The sequence below is a fragment of the Alligator sinensis genome, unplaced genomic scaffold, assembly GCF_000455745.1.
Source record: "Alligator sinensis unplaced genomic scaffold, ASM45574v1 scaffold59_1, whole genome shotgun sequence".
Taxonomy (NCBI): Eukaryota; Metazoa; Chordata; order Crocodylia; family Alligatoridae; genus Alligator; species Alligator sinensis.
Window position 1 is genome coordinate 2,158,241 of NW_005841878.1, and position 25,672 is coordinate 2,183,912.

The 25,672-nt window shown below is 42.5% G+C and overlaps 1 protein-coding gene across 12 annotated transcripts in view; it reads left to right on the top strand.

The window, feature by feature from the left end:
- The window catches only part of DGKH (diacylglycerol kinase eta), a 110,182-nt gene that overhangs the window by 78,710 nt on the left and 5,800 nt on the right, over positions 1-25,672 (top strand). For 6 of the 12 annotated variants that reach the window (XM_025196158.1, XM_025196162.1, XM_025196163.1 and 3 more), the window contains 8 exons: positions 1,454-1,567; positions 2,186-2,320; positions 3,352-3,518; positions 11,026-11,131; positions 14,103-14,195; positions 18,966-19,085; positions 19,338-19,446; positions 20,863-20,993. In XM_025196158.1, coding sequence (XP_025051943.1) covers positions 1,454-1,567; positions 2,186-2,320; positions 3,352-3,518; positions 11,026-11,131; positions 14,103-14,195; positions 18,966-19,085; positions 19,338-19,446; positions 20,863-20,993 — 975 coding nt within the window. The remainder of the gene's footprint in view (positions 1-1,453; positions 1,568-2,185; positions 2,321-3,351; positions 3,519-11,025; positions 11,132-14,102; positions 14,196-18,965; positions 19,086-19,337; positions 19,447-20,862; positions 20,994-25,672) is intronic. The other 6 variants (XM_025196165.1, XM_025196169.1, XM_025196166.1 and 3 more) reach the window with 5 other exon arrangements.

Consider the following 25,672-nt stretch of genomic DNA (forward strand, 5'->3'; position numbering starts at 1 on the left):
GAATGTCGGAGCCATGTATATCACCCCAGGCACTGAGGACATTAAATGGGCAGCCTCCTCCATATTTACATTAAGTTTATTAACCAGCAAATCATGGCAAGTGAGGCAGGGCAGATTGCCCTAGACAGAGGAATGGGTCAATGTTAAGACCTGGTCCTGATTGGCCCCCTGTCACAGCAAGGCTCCATTCTTCTCATCAGGATAGCCTAGAGGTTCAAGAGCAGGCTAAGTAAAGACATTCAGGGACATTAAGGGGAAGTTAAATCAACTCAAAATGGCTGCTCAATATCAGGTAAGTCAACCCCTGCGGGTGGTGGGGCTGGCATGACCCACAGGTGGGGTTGGTGGGGTCCCCCCCAGCAAACCTACACCCCCATCCTTCCTGCTCCTCTCCCTACCAGGACTTAATTGCTCAGCTTCAGCAGTGGCAAATGCTGATAAAAGCAGCTGCATGCAGAGTGGCTTTTTTGGTTGAGGTGCAGTAATCTCCCTTTAATAAAGTGCAGTAATCTCTTGTGTGTGTGTGTGTGTGTGTGTGTGTGTGTGTGTGCGCGTGCGTGCGTGCGTGCGGCGGGGGGGTATAGAACAATGCAATGTGGGGAGGGGGTTGAAAAGAGCAGGGATGCATACAGAAGTTCTATGCACTGGTTTAACCGAAATCAAATAAATTTGATGCTACATAAATCCAGGTTTATCTTAAACTGGGTTCTGAAATTTTTAGACTGGTTGTGTACATGGAATTTCTGTATAGTTGCAAGTTTAGACTGATTGCTGGTCTGTAAGTGCAAGGTTGGCACCAGGATGAACTAAGTTTAAATCAAGTGGCCATTTTGAACCTGATTTAACCTCCTCAAATGTCTGGACTTAGCCCTAATAACATACAGCCAGCTCTCCTGGACTCCTTTTGCTCTCTGTTAGGGTTGGGGATCCTGCCTGACATCTCCCTAAAGTCTTCTTTTCTGAAGTCCAATGTCATTGTTTTGCTGTTCTCCTTCCTTCCTTTTCTTTAAGATCCTGAACTCTCATTTAATGCTTGCTGTCACCAGAATTGCCTCCCACCTTCATATTCTCAACAAATTCCTCTTGTCAACCAACCTGTGAGCTGTGTAGGAAGAGGAGCTTCCCATTTCTGGTTGGCTTTACACTCTGTACCAAAAGGTTTTCTGACACACTCCAAATATTATATTTAGTATCATCACCTTTAAGATGAGACTTCGCTACATTCATAGTGTCTCACTTCTGTGACACTTAAGTAAGCCTGTAATTTGTATACATCTGAATCTAGAATTTTATTTGTAATAAGTTTTTGTGAGCCCAGAGCTGAGCTAGAGATGAAAGAAGATATGATCCCTGCTCTTTTAAACTTGCTCGTGTGTGTGTGTGTGTGTGTATATATATATATATATATATATGAATATTGCTCTGTATAGTCTTATTTTTCTTTTGTTCCCAGATATTTGGAGCACCATCATTTGATGACAAAATTTTAGAAGTTGTTGCAGTGTTTGGCAGCATGCAGATGGCAGTGTCAAGAGTCATCAAATTGCAACACCACAGAATAGCTCAGGTATGCAGAACCAGCCTTAGGTGTGGGTGATGTGGCTGACTGCCCAGGGCACTGTGGTCAGGGGACACCACACGCGCACACATGTACACAACACACACGTGTGAGCAGGCTACTCTCATAGTGGAGCTCTACCCACACCGCAGGCAGGGGAAGTGGTGGCCCACACAACCCCACCAGGGATTGTGGGCAGCAGCACCATGTCACTTCACCTCATTGCTGGCAGGGTGCACCCCACACCACTGCCTGCCTGGCTGTGCCTGCAGCAGTGCTGCTGATGGGGAGGGCCAAAATACAGGTTCGCCCAGGACACCATTTTACCTATGGCCAGTTCTGCAGGTATGTTTCTTATTTGAAAAACAAGTAAGATAATGAGTAGTCTGAACTGCTGTGGCGAAAACTAGTAGTCTGGCCAACTGCTATATTATACATTATATAATATTAATGCTGTTTTTAATTTTTTACTAATAATTAGTCATAAATGAATGTAGTAGAACAGTGCTTCATCCTTGAGATAAATGGGATAGAAGCCACAGCTCCTACTAGTCTATATACGACAGGTGGATTGCAGGTTTTCAGTGATATATTATGCAGTAAAATAACATACTTATTCTTTTTCAGTGTCGGTCAGTAAAGATCACCATCCTTGGAGATGAAGGGGTCCCAGTGCAAGTAGATGGAGAGGCTTGGATTCAGCCCCCTGGGGTTATTAAAATTGTACATAAAAACAGAGCTCAGATGCTAACACGAGACAGAGTATGTCAGAGAATGCATTTTATTATCTTTTGTATAAAATCCTTTGTTAGTGACGTTCTCATAACATTATACCTGGCAAAAACAGCTTATAAAATAATTAGTTTGGTACGAATATGTTCTTTTACACAAGTCGCTCAGAGCTTTGTCACCAGTAAGCATATACTGTATTTCTTTCTTTCTTTTTTTTTGATAAGTTAAAATGGTCAAATGTCTATGAGAAAAGATTGTATTTATCCAACCTTATCTATAGTTGTATATGTAGTTGTGTAACTGTAAGGAGTATTAGTCACTATAACGTGGCTTCTCTTTCAGCCACTAACTTTGTACTTTATCATTCAAAGTACTGGAAGTTTTAGGAGCTATTATATATGTAATAAAATGTAAAATGTCTCTCTTTCATTAATGATTGCCATTGCAGATTTCATCCTACAACATTCTATACCTTATCAAACAATGCTAGAATCCATTTTTAAAAAGTCAGTCACTGTAGGAGTATGTGCTGTTTTAGTCATCTAGAATTAAAAGCATAAAACCTCTCACATTCCTCCTGAGTTCCCCTCTGTTTGTTCATATGAATGGATGCTGAACACAGTCCTTTCTCTGCATCATATAATCGCACAAAAGTGTAGGGTTAAAGGGACCACATGAGGTCATCTGCTCTAGTACACTCAAGACAGGATCTTCCCTGACTAATAGCTACAGTAATTTGTCTAGTAAATTTGGTAGATTTTTTTTCTCCTTGTTTTCCTGCATGACTTGCATTCAGATTGTCTTATCCTGGCAAAGTTCTATATCCCCAGTGAAATGCATATTGAATGCATTTTAAGCAGCCCATTTAACTGAGGACAGGGGAAAAGGTTATCCATAAAGACACATTTTTAAAAAAAATTGGTTTTAAAGCCTAATTTTAAATGCTATTTTTGTATTGTATCATGCTTATAATTTTTATGTAGAATGATGGGTAAGTCAGTAAATTTAAATAAAAGAAATGTAAGTCTTATCAGTTGAATGTTTAATTCCATTTTAATCAGGCTTTTGAAAGCACTCTGAAGTCTTGGGAAGATAAGCAGAAGTGTGATTCCTGCAAGCCTGTCCTGCGGTCTCAGCTGTACCCTCAACAGGCCATTGACTTGGCTACAGAAGAAGAAGTTGGTCAGATCCAGCTGTGTTCACAAGCTGCAGAAGAACTTATTACCAGGTACAGTAAAATATATGGGTTTAATGGTTTAATAGCTATTCTATCGAAGTGCAGTTATTTATAGAAGTTAGCATGTTCCATATAAGATGAGCTCAACTAATTTGGCTAAAGATGTGACACTTCATTGTCCATGTTTTGGGTTGTGAAAGATCTAAGTTATATTGACAAGGTTCCTTGGGTGAATCTGATATCTTTTATTAGACCAACCCAAATAGTTGGAGAATAGTTATTAAGCAAGCTTTCGGGTTCAAAAACCCTTCATCAGGCTAAGGAAGTTTCAGCAGTTGGTGTGTGCTCTTCCTGGATGGAATGAAAAGTCATTTTTACTGTGTGTTGGTTAGATTTTTTTTTTCCTTCCTGCAGAAAACTTTGTTTTGACAGAGGGAAAGTTTTTTTTTTTTTTTTTCTTTGACAGAGGGAAAGTTTTTTTTTTTTTTTTTTTTTTTTCATCTGAGAACAAAGATTTACCTATAAAAGATTTTGGTAACTAGGGATGCACCGATAAAAATTTCCAGCACCCCTGGGGAAAACATGCGGGGCATGTACAAAGGGCGAAGGTAAGCTGCCCACTGCAGGCTTGGGGCCATGACTGTGCCAGCCACCTCCTGGCAGGGGCTGGGTTGAGGCTGTGTTTGGGGTGGGTGGTGGCGGTGGTGCTGGAAGGGGTGGCTACGGGGTGGGTTATAGCCACCCCAAAATACCCCGTAGCTATCCCTCTCAGGATCACCATTGCTCACCCCAAGAGCACCCCCAGCCTAGCCCCCTTGATGGGAAGAGGCTGGCGTAGGCCCTGGCCCCAAACCCACAGTGGGCAGCCTGCCCTTGCCCTGTGCACAGATCTGGGAGGGGGTGTGCATGCCCCCCATGCCTCCCCTGGGGTTGCGTGTAGCAGGGAGCTGCCCCCCACTCTCTTCACCACCCCAGACGAGTTGCCCATGGTTCCGGCCCCAGGGTCATCACAACCCTGGCTAGGGAGGGCCTGTTCCTACCCCACTCTCCCTCACTGTTGGGTCTCAATCTGCCTGCCCCGCCACTCCCCTTCCCTCCCTCGTGCCCCTCCCCCCCCCACAGACTTATTGGCTGGACACTGCTCACCAAGCTCCCGGGCTACATTCCTGGCTGCGTGCATGCACACAGTATTTATCTGTGACATTATTGGCTACAGTGGCCAATTGCCAATAATGTTAATTTTCCTTTTATCAGTGCTGATCCATATATCAGATCACCTCTATGATAACAATGCCCTGTTTCCTGCACTTAGACAACAATTAACATTTCTAATGAAAAATACTTTGGACATAAAATTTGTAACTATTATATAATGTAACAAAGTATGCCAACTATCTTATTTTTCTGAATTTCACGTCAGGTTTAGCTATATAAGTTCTCTTTTAATAATATAGTGAAATTCATAATCTGTTTTCTTTGTTTGGCCTAGATTGGACCATAACTATTGGAGTTGTATATTAAAGCTATTTGCAGGTACTTGCATTTAATGTATAGATTAATGTATCCCTATTAATGTAAAGATTAATAGGGATGTTCCTGTTTAGAATACTTAGTCTGTGGAAAAATAATATAATACAGATGTACTTTATAACGGGCATGCAAAATACAGCCTGTGGTCCAGATCTGGCCCACCAGGCGATTTTTATCCAGCCCATGGGTGGGTGGCCACCAGTGAATCATTTCTGGCCCAACTTGTGGCTGTCCCTGCTGCCTTCCGCTCGGGGCCAAGCCGTGCCCACTCCCACTGGGGCAGTGCACTGTGCTCCTATCCTTGTGTGCAAGAGGGCCTCAGCCCCAGCTAGCGCACAGCTTCCAGGCAGGGCGGCTGCTGCTGTTGCAGCCCCCTGGGGAACTGCTCAACTCCCCCAGCTTCCATCAGCACCTCCTTACGTCCCTGTTGCAGCACTCCAGGCGGCATGTAGGGAAGCAGCAGCAGGTCGGGGGTAAGTGGCAGCTGGGCAGGAGGGCAGAGCTCGGGTCGGCCCAGTTTTATAACGCAGAGCTCCCCTTGGCTCATGTGCCAGTCCTGGGACTCATGCGCCACTGGGGGGAAGCCCCACACACTGCAGCCAGTGGCCTTCCCCATTCCCTGCCACCAGGTGCAGCTCCTGGATCTTCACTGGAAGTGGGGAGCCTTGCACGATGAGGCCAGGCCAGTTCCATTTCCTGCTTCCTGGTGGAGTCCAGGGAGTTGCACACATTGGTAGAAAGTGGGGCTGGGCAACTGGCACCATCACCTCAGTGCGTGGCTCTGACTGGCTCCCAAGAGCTACATGTGAGACATGGGGAGCCCCACATGACAAAGCCAGGTTGGCCACAGGTGGGGCTGCCCTTGACAGCTCATCAAAACTCATTAAGAGGCTCTCCAGCCAAAATAATTGCCCACCCCTGCATTATACAGTTCTAAAATAGTTTAGTTTTGCTGTAAGCACAGTGAAAATGAGGGGAGAAATTAGTAGCTGAGAGAGAAAGCACATCATGGAAAAGTTGCACGTCCAAGTAACAGAAATTCTTCTACTCATGTTATACTTGGCTCCATAGTTCTGATGCGTAGAACTGATTCTCAGGCTGTCCTATTAACAACAAATAAAAAAGATACTGTTGTTCTTGATTTGGAGGTCATCAGAATCTTGCGTTTGCATATTAATTTTTTCTAAAAGACTTGTAAAGTGGATAGATTAGACGTGTAGAAAAAGAAACCGTGATCCATGATATAAGAAGGTAACATATGTGGAATAAACTGCTCCATAAATTTACTGTAAATTGCAACCTTCCTCACTTGCCTACTCAGCCATTCTTCCCAGGACTTGTTCTAATGCCTTCATACAGTTGCCATTTAAAACAAATCAACTATCCTTAGAAAAGATTTTTCCTTTCCACTTAAACAAAGTTTTCTCCTTCTCTCCTTAACTGTGGAAATTGCTCTTAGCTTATCCCTGTCGGAGCCTTGGGAAGCAAAACGTTTGATCCTGGGTCAACCATAACATTTCTATGCATAAAATGTAATGGTTTATATTGTCTGTTATGCTGTGGTTCCATAAGACTAGAAATCAAGTGTTTTAATGCTTAGTATTTTTTTTCCCTAGGCATATGCAATATTTTCCACTCCATCACTGTCCCACATACCAAAGTCTTTTCTTTTCTCTGTTCCTTGTCACTGCCCGCACAACACAATGTTGGCCTATGCCTCGAGCCACTGAACTTTAATGTTAAAAACAGACAGTTCTTTTTCTGCTTTTTTGAACCATTTTCATTTTCAAATATAAATACTTTCTTAAAACCTTAAACTAGCAAACAGTTGAATATTTGCATCAGTAATATTCAAGCCACTTACACTACTTGGTAAACCTTTCTTACTAATTTTTTTTCATATGTGAAAATTTGTTCCACTCTTATCTCTGAAATCCTTCTGGCCTCTGGACTCTTTAAGCTCTCTCATTCCATTGAAATTTTCTTTTGACTGGCTTTTTCCCTATATTTTCCTCTGTGTGGTTAACCTTGCTGAAGCTTTTTATTTAAGATGTTTTAGTCGTTCTAATGCTCTGTCATTTCAGCAAGACTTTGCTGCTCCTTTATCAGTTCCAAATCATCTCAAAGTTTCAAAGCAATTACAAGTCAGAATGTTTTTCCTATGAAGTAGAGAAATCTGTGCTGCATTTGACATTAGAGATGTTTTTGAAAACATTATTCATATGAAACTATTGTATTCAGCCAAATACTGAAAAAGTACTTTGAAATTTTAAATTTTAGATCAAGCATGTTTCCATACCTAATTTATAATTAAACACAACCTCATTCCTTTTTGTTTCTTTTTGTGAGGGAGTTCAAATAGTCGCATCAAATTCTTTTGCCTTTTCAAATGAGAGCCTTTTCAAAACCAATTCCTCTGTATGTCAGAAGAATCTATGTCAGTTGACTCATTTGGCATTAATCTTGCTGTGACATGGCTTAGCTCAGGCACATGATACCGAAGTATCAGGCACACAAGGAATGCATAGGGCTCTCGTTAATTTAGTAGAGTGATCATTTCCCACTGGAATTTAGACTCAATGTTTTCTATGTCCTGAGCAGGCGATGGCAAACAGGATTTACAAAATTAATTCCATATTGCTATTACATTTCAGAAACTATTTTCTCCCTAAAATGCATGTTTTTGGGTTTTTTTAAACAAAAGGAGAGCTCCGTTTTTATAGACACTCCCCACTTTTTCAGAGAATTGTGTATTTTTTACATGAAAACATTAAAAAACTACCCCAAATCTCTCTTAATTTTGGCATTATAGTCCCCTTGACCGGGGGGGAAGCCCTCTTTAAAATTGAGGTAGTGCACTTTTCAAAGCCGCAGACATTTATTGTTTTTGTTAAAAATAGCATTTGCTTCCTACATACAGAAACTAATGCCAGTTGCTCATTTATACAGTCAGTTTATTGGCTGCTTCAAATAACAGAAAGCAGTGGGTATAAAGCCCTTAATCTTTGTTGCAAGTGCACTCTAAGCAGTGATGCTGAAGAGAACATTTTGTGGCTGAAGTGACAGATGCAGTGTGTATTTAGGTGAGGATTTTTTCTCTGGATATTAGTGGAGGGTTAGGAGATCAAAGGATTCCCTTTCCTCTCCTCTCCTATCCAGCTTCTGAAGTGCTATCTATGTAGCCTCATTTTTACTTATTTTCCTGACTCCTTTCACTGTTCCAGCATTGTCACCACCCCTTCTGCACTGTCATTGGTAAAGAAGAACTAGTATCCAGTACAATGGAGAGAACATTCAGATCTGTAATTTCTCCATCTCTTACGGATGGTCTCTGTGGCTACACCTTGTTCCTAACGAAATGCACCAGAGGCACATGCCAGTCAGTGTTCCTGCAGCTTCACTGTTACCTCTGTGCTCCTTCTTTTTTCTCTTCCTTTGCAGAAGATGTGAAAATACTGGCTCCACACTTGTCTCCCTGCGTTAGGCATTGGAGTGTTGCTTAGAGAAGTGGTTCAAATTCTGCAGTAAAAATAGGCAAATTCTTTGCGTAGAGATGATATTTTTTATCAGGTCAACTAAACAGTTGCAAAAAAAAATTGTTCTTTTCAAGCTTTCAGAAAAGCACACATCCTTCCTCAGGTAAAAAAAAAAAAAAAAAAAAAAGGAAGTTAAAAAGTGGTGTGAGGAATGAAAGATGGTCAGAAATGTCTCAGGTATGAAGAAAATAGGAATGCTAGAAGACTAGGCGGGAATGTAGCCATGAACCACAAAAGCTACTTTTAATGATGTTTTTCATTTAAAAGTAGAAGAAGAATGGAGAAGCACTAAATAACTTGTTAGAAATATTTAGTGATTATATAGGAGTTCTCAGTGCTCGTTACCTTTTTTATAAAGCATTTTCTTTGTATTTTATAGAGCAGCAGACTTGCACGTAGGCACACATTGAAAATAGGTTCCTCGCCCTTCTGCCTCTTAGATCCAGTGTCCTGTCTGCTCCCCTAAGTTCCCTTCTAGGCTTGAGTCAAGTGGTCTAAAGCAGTTTAAGGACACTTTAATTCTAAGGTGTTTCCAAAGACTAAACTGTTTAGGCTTTTAGCAGTCTTAACTTTTAAACAAATAGTGTGTGCCAACTCATGCGCTTAACCTTCGTAATTTCTTAGTCAGTGTCTTCAAATGGGAACTGCTTTTTCTGCCTCACTTATAACTGTGTTTTAGCCCTATCTGTCTGCGTTGTGTGAGTGCAGCACTTCAGTCCCAACGTATAAGAACTGTGTGGGGGAGGGGGGAGCAGGGAAGAGGGGTCCTATCAGTCTGGTCTCAAACTGAAATTCTGCTTCAAGTTGGGGAAAAATGAAAGAGCCAGTTTTGTATAAATTTTTTAAAATGCTCACCTTTGGACAGACAATAATATGGAATTTTTTACCTTGAATACAGTTATTTAGAGACAGCTGTTAAATAGGAAGGTTCTTCGAGTGGATGTGATATCTTTTATTAGACCAGCTGAGTAGTTTAAACAAGTTCTTAGCAAGCTTTCAGGCGCAGCCACTGTTCCTCAGGCTCCCAATGCCTGAAGAAGGGTGACTGAGCCCAAAAGCTTGCTAAGAACTTTTTTCCAACTGATCAGTTGGAATAAAAGATATCACATCCACTCAAAGAACCATGCCTGCCTATGTCCTTAGACCAACACGTCTACAACCAAAATACCAGTTAAATAGGGAAAGTATCAGTTTACACTGGAATCAACTGTGGTTCTCCCTGTCCCAGAAACTGTAATACAGAAATCATGTCGGCCATGACATGGCAATCGAGTCACTGCTAGAACATTTCTTTAATAGCACAAGTATTTACTCAGGAGCTTAAGAGCAGCATATTGAGCTTAACTGCAGAGCAAGTTTAGATAGCATAAAGCAGGAATTATATTTTAATTGTCCAAACTGCAGGTTAGCTAGGACCATGCCTAACACCTTTATTGTTGTAAAAAATGTATTTAAAATGAAAATTCCATTGAATCTTTAATAGTCACAAGTGGTCAAAGTGCTGCATCTTAGAGATTTGTTCTCTTCCTGTTTAGTTTCACTTGCAGCCTATAACACTTCTCATAAGAACCCAGTATAATAATGTTCTCAATAATGACAGTATTTTCTATATGAATGATCTGGGATGATCTAGTTGTCTAGGATTATCTAGCTGGGGATGATTTGGCAGGGATGATGTAGTTGGGGATGGTCCTGTTTTGAGAAGGGGGTTGGAGCAGATGCCCTCGGAGCTCGGGACAGAGGGGATGGGGGATCCCTACTTAGCAGGGAATGGGGAGGGGTGGGGGAAAGCAGGAGGAAACCAGGTAGACTTGCTGTGCCTGCAAGTCTCTGCCAGAGCTGCAGCCAGGGAGCAGAGGGGAGAGACCAGCCCTGCTGTGGAGCAGAGAGCCCCACCCAGCCCAGAGAGCATGCTGGGGGAGTCTGATTTAATTTAAATCAGCAAGGGGTCTGGGACAGACATTATATAAACCGGTTTGACCCAAATCAGTTAAACCTGGTTAAATGTAGTATCAGACTTATCTCACATTGGTTTCAGCCATTTTCAAACTGGTTTATGTGCACTGAACACCTGTTCTGTTATAGATTTAAACCAGTTTCTGATCACTTAAACTGATTTGTGTGTAATGTCTGTCCATAGGCTAGAGGTCCCTTTAAAACCTAACTTTCTATGAATCTGTGATCTGAATGGCTATCTCAATCACTGGTGGCAGGAAGATATTTCAGTTAATTTAATAAATGTTCCTGAACCTCCTGTATCAGAACAGATCTTTTGTATTATGAATGCCATTTAGGTGACACAACTAAAAAGTGATATTTTATTTAACCTTTAGCTCTATGGTAATATATTTAGGACTCTAATACAGTTAATGTTAAAACTCTATTAAATGATTTTTCCCATCTGCCAGTGTCACCTAACATAGCTCAGTTTTTAACTGGTTCTTAAAAGAAACTGACAAAGCACTTTTTTCCTGTTTTTACTATTTTTATAGGATCTGTGAAGCAGCAAAAACGCACAGCCTGCTGGAACAAGAGCTTGCTCATGCTGTCAATGCATGTTCCCATGCATTAAATAAAGCCAATCCAAGGTTTCCTGAGGTAAAGAAACAATTGAAATTTGTTTTAAAATGCACCCTCTGTATGAAGGAATATTTCTGGAGACCTTAAGCAGTTCTGTATTCTGAACAGTATATTCCAGTGGCTAATGAGGTTGTTGATATCCAAGGCCCCCCTGATCTTTCAAACATACATGCAGAGAGAGAGAGAGTGCAGCTTCCTTCCTGCTAGTTGCATTCATAGGAAAGAGGACAAAGAGCACACCCCTGCATTCTGGAACACAGTGGAAGTGGCAGAAAACATTCTTCATCTTCCCCTTCCCTAGAACATGTAACCCCATCCTTTCCAGTGGGGAGGAAGAAGGTACTGGTGGACAGACTCTTGCGGAAACAACCTAATCTGGAGGGTAAAACGTAATGGAGACATTGAAATTGTTAAGTGGGGTTAAACAGGGCAAAGGAAGACATGGAACTTGGGGGAGAGAAAAATTATAACAGTGCTGGAAGAGAGAGAATAACAAGTAGAAGCATCTGGGCCGATTCATATGGACACACCTGCTCCAACGGTGTGAATATTGAGATGTGGCACTGCTGGGGGAATTTTGGAAGGAGGTGAAGCAGGGTCCCTGCGTCTCGCATCATAATTTTAGTTTGTGCGGGGGGTAGTTTCAAGAGCAAGAGTTTGCTTATTTACTAATATAGTCTACCAAAGCACACATCAGGGAACCTGGTTTTCTCTGTTTTAAAAAAATCCGCAATTTTCAGTTAAAAAAACAAAAAAAACCCCAAATCCACATTTTTCCATGATTTAAATGCTACTAATAGATATATATGCGTGTATGTATAGATATATATCTATATATAGATATAAGTGGTCACCAACCAGTGGATCCCAATTGACTAGTCCAGGGGTCAGCAACCCCCAGCACGCATGCCGAGCATGGCACGCGAGGCCATTTTGCTCGGCACACTACCACCAGCCCAAGCTCTAAGCTGCTGCTGCCACCCACAGAGCCCAGGCTGCTCCCAGCATGTGCCTGGGAGACTGCAAGCCCTGCTGCAAGCAGACCAGGCTCCGTGGGCTGGGTGCAGCCGGGAGGCTGCAAACAGCTGCTCCGGACTCTGGCATGTCAGCACTCTGGCACCTTTTAAGGTAGACGTTGTTGTTCTTTTGGCACTCTGGCCAAAAAACGTTTCCTGCCCCTGGACTAGTTGATTGTGGAGCCTCTGACAGTTGATTGTAGTCTGAGATTGACTGTCAGAGGCTCTGCAATTGGGAGCGGCAGGGCACAGTCTGGGAGCAGTGGAATGGCAGCGGGATGCACATGGCTAGACTGAGCCGTGCCCCCTGCCACCGGGGCTGGGCCTGGTGAGTGGGGCGATTCCCCTTCCACACCCTGCTGTCCTGTGGTGAGGGAGGGAGTGGGGCAGGGGTGAATGAGGGCCCTGGCTGGACCCGGGGAGGGTCAGAGCCTGGGCAGCAGGTCTAGGCGCACAGGGGGGAGTCCGTGCAGCACGTACCCTGGTGGAGGCCTGGGGGTCATGTGCCCTCCCGATCTGTGTGGGGCAGAGGCAGCTGCCGCTGCATGCTGGGCTTTGTACCCCGAGCCCTGTGTACAGATTGGGGGGACATGAGCCCCTGAGCATCTGCCATGGTGTTTGCAGTGGCAGGAGCCCCCCTGCGTGCCTGGACAAGCTGCATAGTCTCTGACCCTCACCAGGGTCCCACTCACCCGGTGGCAGGGGGTATGGGGGCATTGGTGATAGAAGTGGGGGGCCTTAGCCCCCTGCACATGTGAGACAGCAGTAGGGCCACAAGGCAGCTCGGCTGCGGGCTTCTGGCGGCAGCAGCAGTGGTGGGGAGGGCTGCGTGCAGAGGTGAGTGGGACGAGTGGAGCAGGGGCCAGCCCTGCAAGCGGCTCATACCGGAGATGAAGGGAGGGGTGAGCACGCAGCCTGGAAGGGCATGGGGGGCACGTGCCCCTGGATCTGCACATGGGGCGAGCTGGCTGGGGCCAGGGTGGTGCCAGGCTCTTCAGCTGTGCAGGGGCTGGGGGTAGTGGGAGGCAAGCGGAGGCCTGGGGACCCTCCAGGCCTCTGCTTATCCCACCATCCAGCCTGGCCAGGCCCATTCCCTGCAGCCCCTGCTCCTGCTTGTGCCCAACTCCCTCCCTCACTGCTGGGAGCTTTCAGCCACCTCCCCCACAGCCCTTTGCCTTCCCCCACAAACGTACTTCCTTTGGGGGTGATGTGCCCCCAAATATTTTTTTCTCCCTCTGCCTTGATCAGCCCCGCCCCCCCTTCCCTCCCCACAGATTGACTTGCAGGGTGGGGCGGGGGTGCAGGGTAGATCTTGGGTTGCTTTTTAATTCAAAAAGTGATGTCCTACCCAAAAAGGTTGGAGACCACTGATATATGTAGTGGTGTTTCATTTTAATCATGGAAAAATGTGGATTTGGAGTTTAACTTTTTTGTAACTGAAAATTTGGGATTTTTTTAAATTGGAGAAAACCAGGATCCCTGCTCATCATCCTGATAACTGGGCCAACTAATCAGTGTGTGTTTAATTGTAGCTGACCAGTTCATGTGTCATGTGAATCATCCTAATTAACAGTTTTCATTAGAAAAGACCTTGAATTTCTCTGTTGTCCTGAGCCAGCCATGGTGACCATACGTTGTTTTTACAGTTGGATGACTGTGAGATCCTTAGGCATGTGTAAGAACTCAGTAAGTCTGTAGAGTGAAAACTAAGCAACAAATACAGTACATTTTCTGCTGTCTATTCTGAATGCTGAAACAAAAAGTGATCAGACCTATTTGCCTTCAGGCAAACGCGTGAAACTCCCAAAACTTCAAAGTGAGTCATCTAGATGTCTAGTTCTCAATGCAGAAGTGAGAAATTGACTTGGCATGCTTTGGAGAATCTGGTTAAGTCTGAGACCATAAACTGAGCATGAGTACTTATAAGTTTACTATACAGCCATTCAGTTGACTATTGTGCTTCTATTTCCCAGAGTCTTACCAGAAACACTGCCACTGAAATAGCTGTCAATGTGAAGGCACTACATAATGAAACGGAATCTTTACTAGTAGGAAGGGTTCCTTTGGTAAGGAGATAAAATAAATACTTAATTTTTTTACTCATTAATATCTTGTGTAAAATCCTGTGCTTCATCTCTTATTCCATTCACCAGTAGCATGGGATGAAGAAGTTGCTTTTTCCAAGCATTGTCTAGTAAATATCCAGTATAGCTTTAGTAATAAAACTTATGGGACCTCCTTCTTTTACCATTTATCATGGATCTAAAAATAGTGAAGTTATGTAATATACTGCATTGGCCTTTGGAAACGCAATTAGAAAATTGTTAGCTTTGATAAGACAAAGAAAGAGATTGAGTTCCTCTTTTCTCTCAATTGACATTAAAAAGGCACTTTATAGGAATAGTTGCATCTGATTGATGCTTTGAGTTTTTGGATGCAGGAGAAAATATATTATCCAAACTGTATAGTAGTTACTAAGACTGCTTACAAATGTTAAAAAAAAATGGCACTTTAAACTCATTGCACTCCTGTGCTGAGCGCAGTGCATGCCCAGAAGAGGCATTGTATTAGTTGGATCCAGCTTGCCCAGTGTCTGGATAGATTGGGAGCTTTAGTTGGGGGCGGGGTGGGGGTGGCGGGGCGGTTGGCTCTTTTATCTAATAGCTAATTGAATCAGCTATTAGATAAAAGCACCAAAAAGCCACTCTGAAGTGCCCGATCTATACATCCTGGGTCTAAGTAACGTGCTGCTCCTTTTGGCAAAGCATCATTTGTGTGTTTGGGTTTTGTGGGGGTTTTTTAACATCTGTAAGCATCCTAAATGGGATGCTTTCTTTAGGAGAACTGGAGTCTGAAGGGAATCAAGATAAAGACTTTTTCAGAAAATACTGTTCTAAATAAACAGTTCAAATGCACTTTGTTTGGTGACTGAAAGTCATTGCTGTCTAAAGGCTGATCAGCAGTTGGCTTCTAACATAGGCAGATGCAGGATTTTGCAAAGGCGGATGCAAGAGCAGTGAGTGGCGCAGGGATGCCTCCACCCTTGCTCCCAGCCTCCCCATTCTGTCTCTACCACCAGGGCAGGCAGACCACACTGTAGGAGCAGCAGTTGGATATTTTTTTTAAGATTCTGAGTCAGTTAACAATCTCCCTCTCCCCTGCTGACCTCCCAGCTCTCCACATCCCCTCTATGTTCAACAGCACTTAAGCTTCCTTCCCATTTCCCTGTCCACTGCTGCTGCTGACCCCACTTGACCCAGGGGCAGGGGAAACTCCAGAGGTGTTCCTGTCTTGCTTCATCTGGGGCTTTGGGGAACAGCTACATGGGGAGCTGGGCTCATCTAGGGACAGTGGTGGCTGTGGGGTTCCCTTTCCCTGAGCCCTCTCCTGGATGCAGAAAATACCCAAAGGGATTGGGAGGAAGCTGCTGCCACTGTCCCTGGCTGAGCCACAGCCCAACTCCCTGCAGAGCACAAGTGCTCCCCATGCAGCCCAGCTGGAGTGGGGCAGAAGCAACTCTGGAGCTCCCCTTATCCTCAGTTAGCCAGGGATTGCAGTAGGAGAGATGGAGGAATTGGAAGGGAAGAGACATACTGCTGAGCATGGAGGAGAAGGTGGGGTGGAATTCTTGCTTGTTTCAGGGACTTAAAAAAGTCCCCAGCTGCTGCTTCCGTGGTGGGGTGGGACCATGCCACTGTACCCCTTCTGCATTTGTTCCTGGCTTCTAGAACTATTAAGAGGTTAGGCACATTTCCAAATTTATTTAACTCTAGAAGATGACAATGCTCCCGAGATTAATTTAATGAAGATAGGGGAAAGAAACATAAGAATATGAAAACTCACCAAATTAACAAAAAGATATAAGAATAAATATATTATTTTGATTTAACATTGTTCAGGAACAGGATTTGGCAGAACAGTTTTAAGTAGATGATTGAAATGCAATACTAAGTGGTATCGCTTATCAGGGGATGCTATGACATGAATTAAATATGAAATCAGACTCAATGAAATTCTACATTTCTCAGTCAATAAGGGCAATCATTTTACTGAAGTGCTTATGTGCCGAAGAGTTGTTTTAGTTTACTTCCACTCTTGTGCACGTTTTTTCTTTTGAGGTATTTCTTTTTTATATATATATAAGTGTCTTGTTAAGGCCTATTTGACTATTTATGCAAACCAGTATTTAATAACAGGGTCATTACTAGATACCAATGTATTTTGTGTATTATGCTGCATATTGACATTAAAGATGTCCATAACTCTCATTAAACATTAATCTTAGAATTTTATTCATGAATCTGAAATAAAACTTGTAGTCTGGTACTTTAACCAATGCTGAAACTATGTCCTACCCATGGACATACAAATGGATGAAACTTGGTGGTGTTCAAGCTGCTTGTCATTGCCATCCTGTACCATCCTCGGGTTTGTGTGTCCGCTCACAAAGAAGCAAATCCTTAAGTGGATCTTTCCTTCTTAATTTTCATCTTTACTTTTTTTTTTCACCCCTCCAATTCTTTCACTTTCTCTGACAAGCCTGTGACAGACATAAATTGATGCCTTCACTGTCCACACTGTTCACTGGTGACCCTTATAATTGGCACCTGTCTGTTGGTTCTGTGGCTTTTGAGCTATAGGATGGTTCAAATTATGATTCCTCTCCATCAGTCTACGGAGTTGGTTTAATTGACAGAGGTAATTCACTAGTGGAGCTAGGGAACATATTTTGGCAAAAAGTAACCAGGTCATTTTGGGAGAAATATATCAGCAGATTTAGTCCCACTCTGCCAAGCAGAATAAAGCTGCTGCCTAGCAAAAAGCAAACGGTACACATAGACACTTCCATGCTGCTGTTAGTATATTATTGCTAACTCAAATGAATATGACTCTTCTCATTTTGTTTATTGCAGAGTGACTGTGATTCACTATCAGAGCTTGAATTTGAATTAGGGGGTTTCTACCTTCTAGTCCTTTTTGGTCTCTTAAACAGTGAGAAAGTTGCATAAAATCTAGGAAGAGCCTGCAAGAGAGAATCCTACTTATACTAACAAATCCACTGCTCCTTCCTGACCAGTTAAGAGCTGCATATCACATAAAGAAATTTTCACAATAGGAACTTGGGTTTACTCGCATTGTAAGCTATTACAATTTTGTTGGACTCTGCGTTTTGCTCTGAGGTTTTTCCAGATCACTCTCGTTTATTAAATCCTTCCCTCACTCTTTACTTAACATCATAGTGTAAAGCTAAGTGCATACAGCTATGAATCTATGACACAAACATTTAAAAGCACAAACTTTATTGTTGTTCCTACACTTGGCACTATTTGTTCATTTCCTTCCCACCTGTAGCTTCTGGATAGGTAGATGTACAAGGCCACAAGATTAAGGAAATTTATTACAATAAATCTAGTTTCTTTGCTCTTGTATCTATCAATGTGGAGAAATCTAAGTTAGTTTATAAGTTTCTTTGTACATCTCTAATGTTGTGTGTTCTTGTTACGAGATAACTGTTCCTTTGTAAGTGGTTGAGTATGGTAAATGATGCTAGTATTTGATAGCTGTGTCCACACGATAAGGCTCAGCTGTCAGACAGGCTGCTGTCATTTGAGATCTATTCAAACATAGTCTCCTAGGTGCTTGTTCATGCGACGGGGATTTAGTTCGGTTTAGTTCTCCCTAAATTGAAATGGTGAGTTTTTGAAATTGAAACCCACCATTTCAATTTAGGGAGAACTAAACTAAACTGAACCCCTGTCGCGTATACACAAAGGTTAGGGGCCTGATCCATAAAGCTTATCTGTCTCTCCTATGGTGGGGGAGGCAAGCTGCCAGCGGGCCAAGCAGACCCTGAGCTGCAGGGAACCCTGGTGCTTCCCTCCATGGTGGTGGTGCCCCCCAGGTGGCACCTGTCCGCTGGCACCTGGCCCAGGCGGTCCTGGGGGGCACTGCAGGGCTGAGCGCAGCTCAGGCAGGCAGGCAAGCTCCAGAAGGAAAAAAAAGATCAGGCTTCTCGCCACTCCCCCCGCCCCCTTCAGTCGAGCCTGCCTGCACCACCTGCCGCCAGGTCTCACAGCCCCTGAGCTGCACAAGGCCCGGTACTTCTCTCCATGGCAGTGGCACGCTGCGGGACCACCTGGGCCAGGTGCCAGTTGGTGGGTGCTGCCGCTGCAGAGGGAAACACCCGGGTCCCCCACACCTCAGGGACTGCTCTGTCCACCAGCCACCCCCCCACCCCTGCCCTCCTGCCACGGGGGAGAAAGGTAAGCTCCAGCACCCCTGCACCATCCCTTCCACCTCGCGTCCTGGGACTGCCCAGGAACAGCTGGTTTGCCCCTGGGGTGGAGCAGGAGGGCGGCTGGGTGTGCTGGTGGCGGGAGAAGGTGGTGGGGACGGTGTTTGGGGTGCTGGAAGCCCGCCAAGCCCGAGCTTCCCCGAGCATGTCGGCTTCTAGTGCCCCATCCACCATTGCACTTTGTTAGGCAGCAGACTAAAACACCTCGCAAGGGGTTTGATCTTGCTATGTTACTAAGTCATTTAAAGCGGAATACACCACCGAGTGTGCAAACAGCAGCGCCATTAAAGTGGTGCAAAAGGTCATTTAAACTGCTTTAAGGGCCAATTGTAAACTGCTTAAAAGGCCAATTTTGTTGCGTGTACAAAGGCCTAGGACAATTAGATATGTTTGCCATGGAAGTTAAGTTTGGTATGAAATTCCCTGTTACTTTATGTTTGGTATTAGGCAGCAGTGTATAGTTTATAAAGTAGTTAACATTTCTTGCATTAACAAAGCTAATAAATTGTATTTTTTTTTCCCCTGGCTGCTTCAAAAACAGCAATTGGAATCCTACCATGAAGAACTGCTATCTGATGCTTTGCACAGTGTAGAGATTGAGTTAAGAAAACTCCCTGAGATTCCATGGCTTTATTATGTTTTCCAATCAAATGACGATGAGGTGGGTCAGATTAATATTTTTTCCAGTTTTCCTTTTTTCTTATGTAAGAAATTAAAGTGTCAGCAGTTATTTAATAGAAGAAGCCTTCAGGTATCCCATATGTTTTGATGGAGCCGGACACAATTCTGTACTAAATTAGATTTTGGACCAGATTTTGAGAGTAATTATAAATGTAATTTACCTTTTCAAATATGTAATTGAACTTTTGTTGTTTTTTTACTTAAAGGTAGTTATTTCTTTTCTTTTATTCAGGATCCCCCTCTGGATTATGCTAAAAGAAACAACAGAAGTACAGTATTTCGCATAGTGCCAAAGTTTAAAAAGGAAAAGGTCCAAAAGCATAAGACCAGCTCTCAGCCTGGTATGTGTTTTGACATTGAAAGACAAATAACTTCTGGGGACAAGCATCTTTCATAAAAAGCTGAAATAATGCATTATACCTGGCCCCGTCTAGGTGAATGCAGGTGAATAGGAGTTCACCTGTTCACTCAATACATTTTTCAGGTCTGAATCAGGATTCCCCCCGCTCCTTCCCCCAACCTGAACTGTTACATGAATAATAATAATTTAAAAAAAACAACCCCAAAACTAGCTATTGTTATTTCTGTCTGCTTTTTTGGTTTAGAGTCCCTATGCATTTGTCTGTATATTTAGCAAACCCTTAGCAACACAAAGACCCATACAAGTTCTGTTTCCTCACCAAGCCCTGACTTAGTTTCACTGGCTACACAGTAGCTTTTATTACCCTATTTAATTAATTCAGTTATCCCTTAATATTCTAGCTTTGTTTTCACATCAGCTAATTATGCACCTCAAGCATAACTCTGTGATAGCCGGTCCTGTTCTCTTAGACAGTAGAAGTTGAACAAGCTCCTCTCTCCTCATTGCATCTATGAACATACAGCCTTAGCATTATGCCCTGAAAGATAAGTGGCTGAATGGTAGTTCTAAAACTGACTGGATCCATATCTCTGATCCAGCAACGTGTTTGGATAGTATAGCAAGATGAAGCTTGCAAATTTGAATTTAACTTCTCAGCTCATCGATGTTTTAAAACTTAAATCGTGTCACATTAGAATACCTCAGTCTGAAGCTAATTAGCAGAATTAGAAGAATACACAGTGTTAAAGAAATAATAATAATATAGCCTAATTTCCCTCCTATAAATGTGGTCTATTAAAATTAATGTGGGCAACTAACCTTAGAGAACAATGTTTTACAGAGAGCTTATTAATGACCTGTGTAACTGTTTTGGCTAACATAATGTTTGTTGTGTTAATTATGTATTAACTAGAGACATTTCTAAGATTAGATTTGCATGGTGCAGTAGTTATTATTGAGATATACATTTTATATGCTGATTTTTATATTCTAGTTAGAATGGGAAGGGTTTTTTCCTGCCTACACCTGATAAATTGCTGTTAGTAACAGCAGAACAAACTTAGACCTAGTATTGCTGATCCTCACATGGTTAAAAGTGCATCTGTTGAAGTATATTAATTTTGATAGCTTTATTGAGGAAACTGGAGTAAAGCTGAAAGCACGGCTGCAAAGCAAAGATCCCCAACTTTGCATAGATACCTTCTCACATTTATTGCTAAGTTGTAACCTGCATGTAAAATGGAAACCCTCTGTTTTTGTGGAAACACCACCTTTAACCTTTCCTTTTGCTGGCACGGCAGTTCTACTCTGTCTTCCACTCTCTTTGGCCTAACCTTTGCTTGTAATGCATTTGAGCATGTAGAAATTAAGGGGGTTTTGCTCTTAACTTTGGTAGTTCAAAAATGGGGCACAGATGAAGTTGCTGCTTGGCTGGATCTGCTCAGTTTGGGAGAGTACAAAGAAATCTTCATCAGCCATGACATCCGAGGCTCTGAGCTTTTACACCTGGAAAGGCGAGATCTTAAGGTATTTCCTTTGTGCTACTTTTCTGCTCTTGAGTATTTTCTTTGACAGAAACAAAATAAACCTTTCCTCTTTTCTTGCTCCTTTTATATGCTTGTAGCTTGGCTTATACTGGGCATATTTGCAATAAACTAATATGCACTTTCCTGTGGCCTGAACTCCTTATCTGCAGGACTGTATCTGTAGTCAAGTATATCAGTGCAGTTGAAGATTTTATTCTCTTGCGTGTCATATAGAATGATAGTCTTGTCAGCAGGTTTAGTGACACCAGTGTGTTATATTTGTTAACAAAATCTCTGTTTTACTTGGGTTTATTAAATAAGATCTGGGTGTGAAGTGAAACATCCATAAGCAATTTATTAGACCAGTGATGATGATTTTAAATATATCTGGTGAGCACTAAAAGTTCATTTTGGCTATATGAGCACGGTATGTCAATAGCTATTTGGGGTGAAGGGGGAGGGAGAGAGAAACAGTTTGATAGACTACCCTTTACATACTTGTTTGTCAGGTAAATAGCCCATCTTAACAACTTTTTTGGTCCCTTATTGTTCTATTTATAATTGTGTCAAAAACCAAACAACAACCAGCCCCCCTGCCCCCTCCCCCCAACAAGTTTTCTATCTGCGATCATTTTCTACAAAATCTAAAAACAGTTCCCTGTTCAGGTTTGATTAAATGGGATCTAATTTTTGCAGAAAGAAAAGCTAGTTTGCTGAAAATATTAAGTAGGCAGATGGTTATTACTTTGCAGTTTGAAGTGGTGCTATTTGAGCTTGCCTGTCTTTTTCAGGAACACTTAAGTGCATCCATTTTATGTAATAGAGATACTATCCTTGGGGATTTGTTAAATTACTTTTTCCTGGAACACAAGTAATGTCCTCTTGATAATGTGTTTTGAGAAATCTGCATGCAACAAACTGCAGCTCTTATTGGATAAGATAGGAAATAGGATATTGTATAAATTGCAAACATTTACCTCTAAAGCCCAAGCCACTGAGTCTGTCGAATCTGAACACTACTGGAGATCTAGGCAATGTTTCATGCAGATATACTATTGAAGTGTTGCAAAAATAGCTACCATAGTTCCAAATTCTTTCTTATAAGGACGTGATGACATGATATATTCTTGTTTTACCCTACCCTGAGCCTCTTCGTATCCCATGCTTCCCAAAGCCTCACAAACACCCAATGCACAATGGCCAATAAACAGAGAACCATGCAGACAGTACACTCCAGAAGATATTTTCACTCCTCTGAACAGATATCAAATAATTCAAAGTTATATAGGAATTTGAACGTTCCTTAGGCCTTATTTTGTCAAAATGATATATAAAAAATTGAACCCTCTAGAAAGAAGCATATCTCAACATATAAAAATTGTGAAAGTGGACTAAGAATTACCCCATGCACAGGGAGTCTTTTTGGCTTTGTGCAAGGATCAATTTGATTGTGTAATCAAAAGTCTGATACTTAACCAAGCTAGATTTCTTCAGCAAAATGATCATAAACTTATTATCTCTGTTGCTTAGATAAATGCTGAATCAGCTACATTTGGTACAACTCAAAAGGGTGATAGCCTCAAATTGCTAAAAGAAAGCCATGGAGCCTATCATGTGACCAGCCTTTACCTACACATCTGTCTAATAATTTCTAGAAACATGGATGCAGATTTAAAATCACCAGATGCAGCTAATTGAGAGGTCACTGTCTATGAGACAAGAATGGAGGGGGAGAAGATATCATGTTTTTTTGCCAGGATATCTGTTGTTTTCCAGTACAAGTGCTCATAATGAGCCAGGCACTCTTTCTGGCCAAGCTCAGCTTGTGCTGTTTGCATTATGTCGTCATATTTGAATAATTTTGTTCAGCACTAAGTCTGTCTTGCAGACCAGTCTGATATAAATTCTGAATTGAGAGAGATCATTGAGAATGACTGACTGTTGATCTATCTTGGATTACCCACCAGCTATCTGCAGTTGCTCTGCTCTGTTTTGCAGACTATCTGCAGTGGATTAACTGCTCACCTTGCCTTTGTTACAGAAAACAACTTGTGTTTGTTGCCCACCTTTCTCTTTTTTTGTCAAAAGGAAACATTATCAACAATCCCAGCATAAGGAAAACCCTCTACAGCTGTGTCCAAATGAACATTGCCAACAGTTGAAGCTGTTCTCCACACTGCAGGGGAGCAATGCAGGGTAGTGGTGGGGGGTGGACCCCTGGATATCCAGGGATCAAAAAATCTGTGCACACAAAAAAAGTGGAGCAGTGCATGAGGGGGCAGCACTCAAAACCGGAGCTGGGCTAGCTGGAGCCACGCTCTGGCTGCCAGTCAGACTCTGAGCAGCAGGATTGCTGCTGCTGCAGCCCCTGGAAGCCCCCAGGACCCCAGGTAAGGCTGTTGGGGCCAGCCCAGCACTGGCCCCAGTCTCCCCTACTCCACCTGGGGTAACCTGCTGCATAAGACCTGCTTTCTCCTTCTCTGTCTAGCACCAAAATGGATCAGAGGTAACTCACCAGACTGAGGAATCTCTGACACCTGCAGTTTTTCTCTGCCCTAGTTAGTGGGTCTGGCTCCCACCTAATGGTCTCTGTGGGAGTTGTCTAAAATGGAGTACACCTCCAAATGGTGGCAAAGGTCTGTCAGCACTCTGCCTCTTTTGCCTCTTTATAATGCTCTTTCACTGACCCCATATGCTTGATCTTAGTTGAAGGAGGGAGTCTTAATCCTCCCGCTTCCCCACCATCCCCAAGATCACTTGCTGCTTTTGAGGTGTGGTGGGCAACAAAACATGGAGCGGCAGTGTTACAGAAGTTGCAGCAAGTTGGCTCATGCTGAACTTGAGTTCTCTCTCTGCTCTTCAAGAAAACTCCCTTAGAGAATCATGTTCCCAGATGATTCTCCTATAATCTGGGAAGCCATAGGTTGAGATAAGAAACCATGGCATCCCAGCTGATAGATACTTTGCCAAAATAGTCTGTTTGGCAGCTACTGTGCTATATATACATTTTTGGAGGAGGTATGAATAGGTGAAGGCAGGTTGAATTATTGCAATGCTGCTAATCTAAATCCCCCACTTTGCCCTTAGGAGGATAAAAAGTACCATATGCTCGATGTATCAGTAGTCACTAGTGATATAAAACAGTGTAAAAAATAGCTTCTGTTTAACAAGCCAGGTTGTTGCAGTGGTTCTGGCTTTATAAGTGTTTATTATAAAAACATTTACAATACTTATTTGAAAGTTGCTACAAGAAGAGAAATATTATAAGAACTTTGATTTGGTTCTTCTTACCTGTTTTTTAATATCTGGAGTTCTTGCATCTGTCTTGCTATAACTATACAGTGAACTTACGAGTGAGGGGAAAGGGGCATAAGGAGAGAAGGGCTGAAAGGGCATCCTGGTGTTGAACCATCCTTGAAAAAAATGTGCTACTGTTTTCCTTCAAATACTGGCAAAGTTATCAACTTTGAAGAATCCATGGGACAAGCCCAATTTTGGTCGGATGGAAGCTTTATTAAGCAGATATGAATTGGGGATAAATGATACAGTACTTAAGGTAATTAACATACACTTGTCTTAGAGCTCTGCATTTCTGCAAATGATTTCCAATATTCCTCTGTCATAAATGCCTCCCTTAGGACAAAAGTTAGAGCAAAAGTATCCCTGCAAACATTTTTGCAGTAGTAAGTAGTTGGGAGTCCTAGACAGTTTCTAGCATGTATGGTTTCTTCCCAGCATAAAGATTTGGGTGAACTTCCACAGTAAAAATTTCTTCACATTTATTTATAGGAGTGGATGTTTTTCCTTTGTTTTGTTTGGGGGGGTTTTCTTGAGTGCAGCAGTACTTAACTGAGGGACTGCCAGAGCTGTGTTGCAATTGAGGATCTGATGTTTTAGTTCAAATTATAGTCACTTCAGAATAGAATGGAAATAAAATCTTGCCATCCACAACCAGGGGCAGCACTGGGGGGGGGGCTTGGGGGGGGGGATCTATAAGCACGCCAAAATTTGGTCTAGCTTTTGTCTTAGCTTCCCCGTAGCCACCCCTCCCAGCACTGCCCCTCCCCTCCAGTCCACTGCTGCCCGCCCCACTCCTGCCTGCAGTGCAGCCCCCACAGTTTTCTGTGTAGCCCACCTTAGCCCCCTGCCCCCCACCAGGAAGAGGCTAGCACCACCCCTGTCCACAACTAATTAAAGCATGAATTTGATGACCCTTGGCCAAGGTTGGTGAAAGAGTTGATGATGTAAAAACAGTACAATATGATCCTTTCTTCTTCATCATCCCTGAAAAAATTATTTAGCAATGATCACCTATCAAAAATCATAAAAATTAGGAGCCTGTTTGCAGAAATAGGATGCATTTCTTTCTAACCTAACCAGAAATTGAACTTGCCTTTTCAAAGGTGAAGACAGTTTAATCTGTTAAATTTGTACTACCTTACATTTAATATAAAACAAGGAATTTATATCCATTTTTTATATGACACTTTTCTTGCCTTAGGTAGATGACTGGAAAACAAAATGGTACAGTAATCTGTCAAGTACAAATGATCCACAATGAAGATTTCCCTTTTTGGTGATTGCAAAAAATTATATGTAAACCGTGTCCAAAGTCTGCATATCATCCTATATCCTTACTATCATTTTTACAAGAATTATTTCATGATGCTGCTCTTTCCC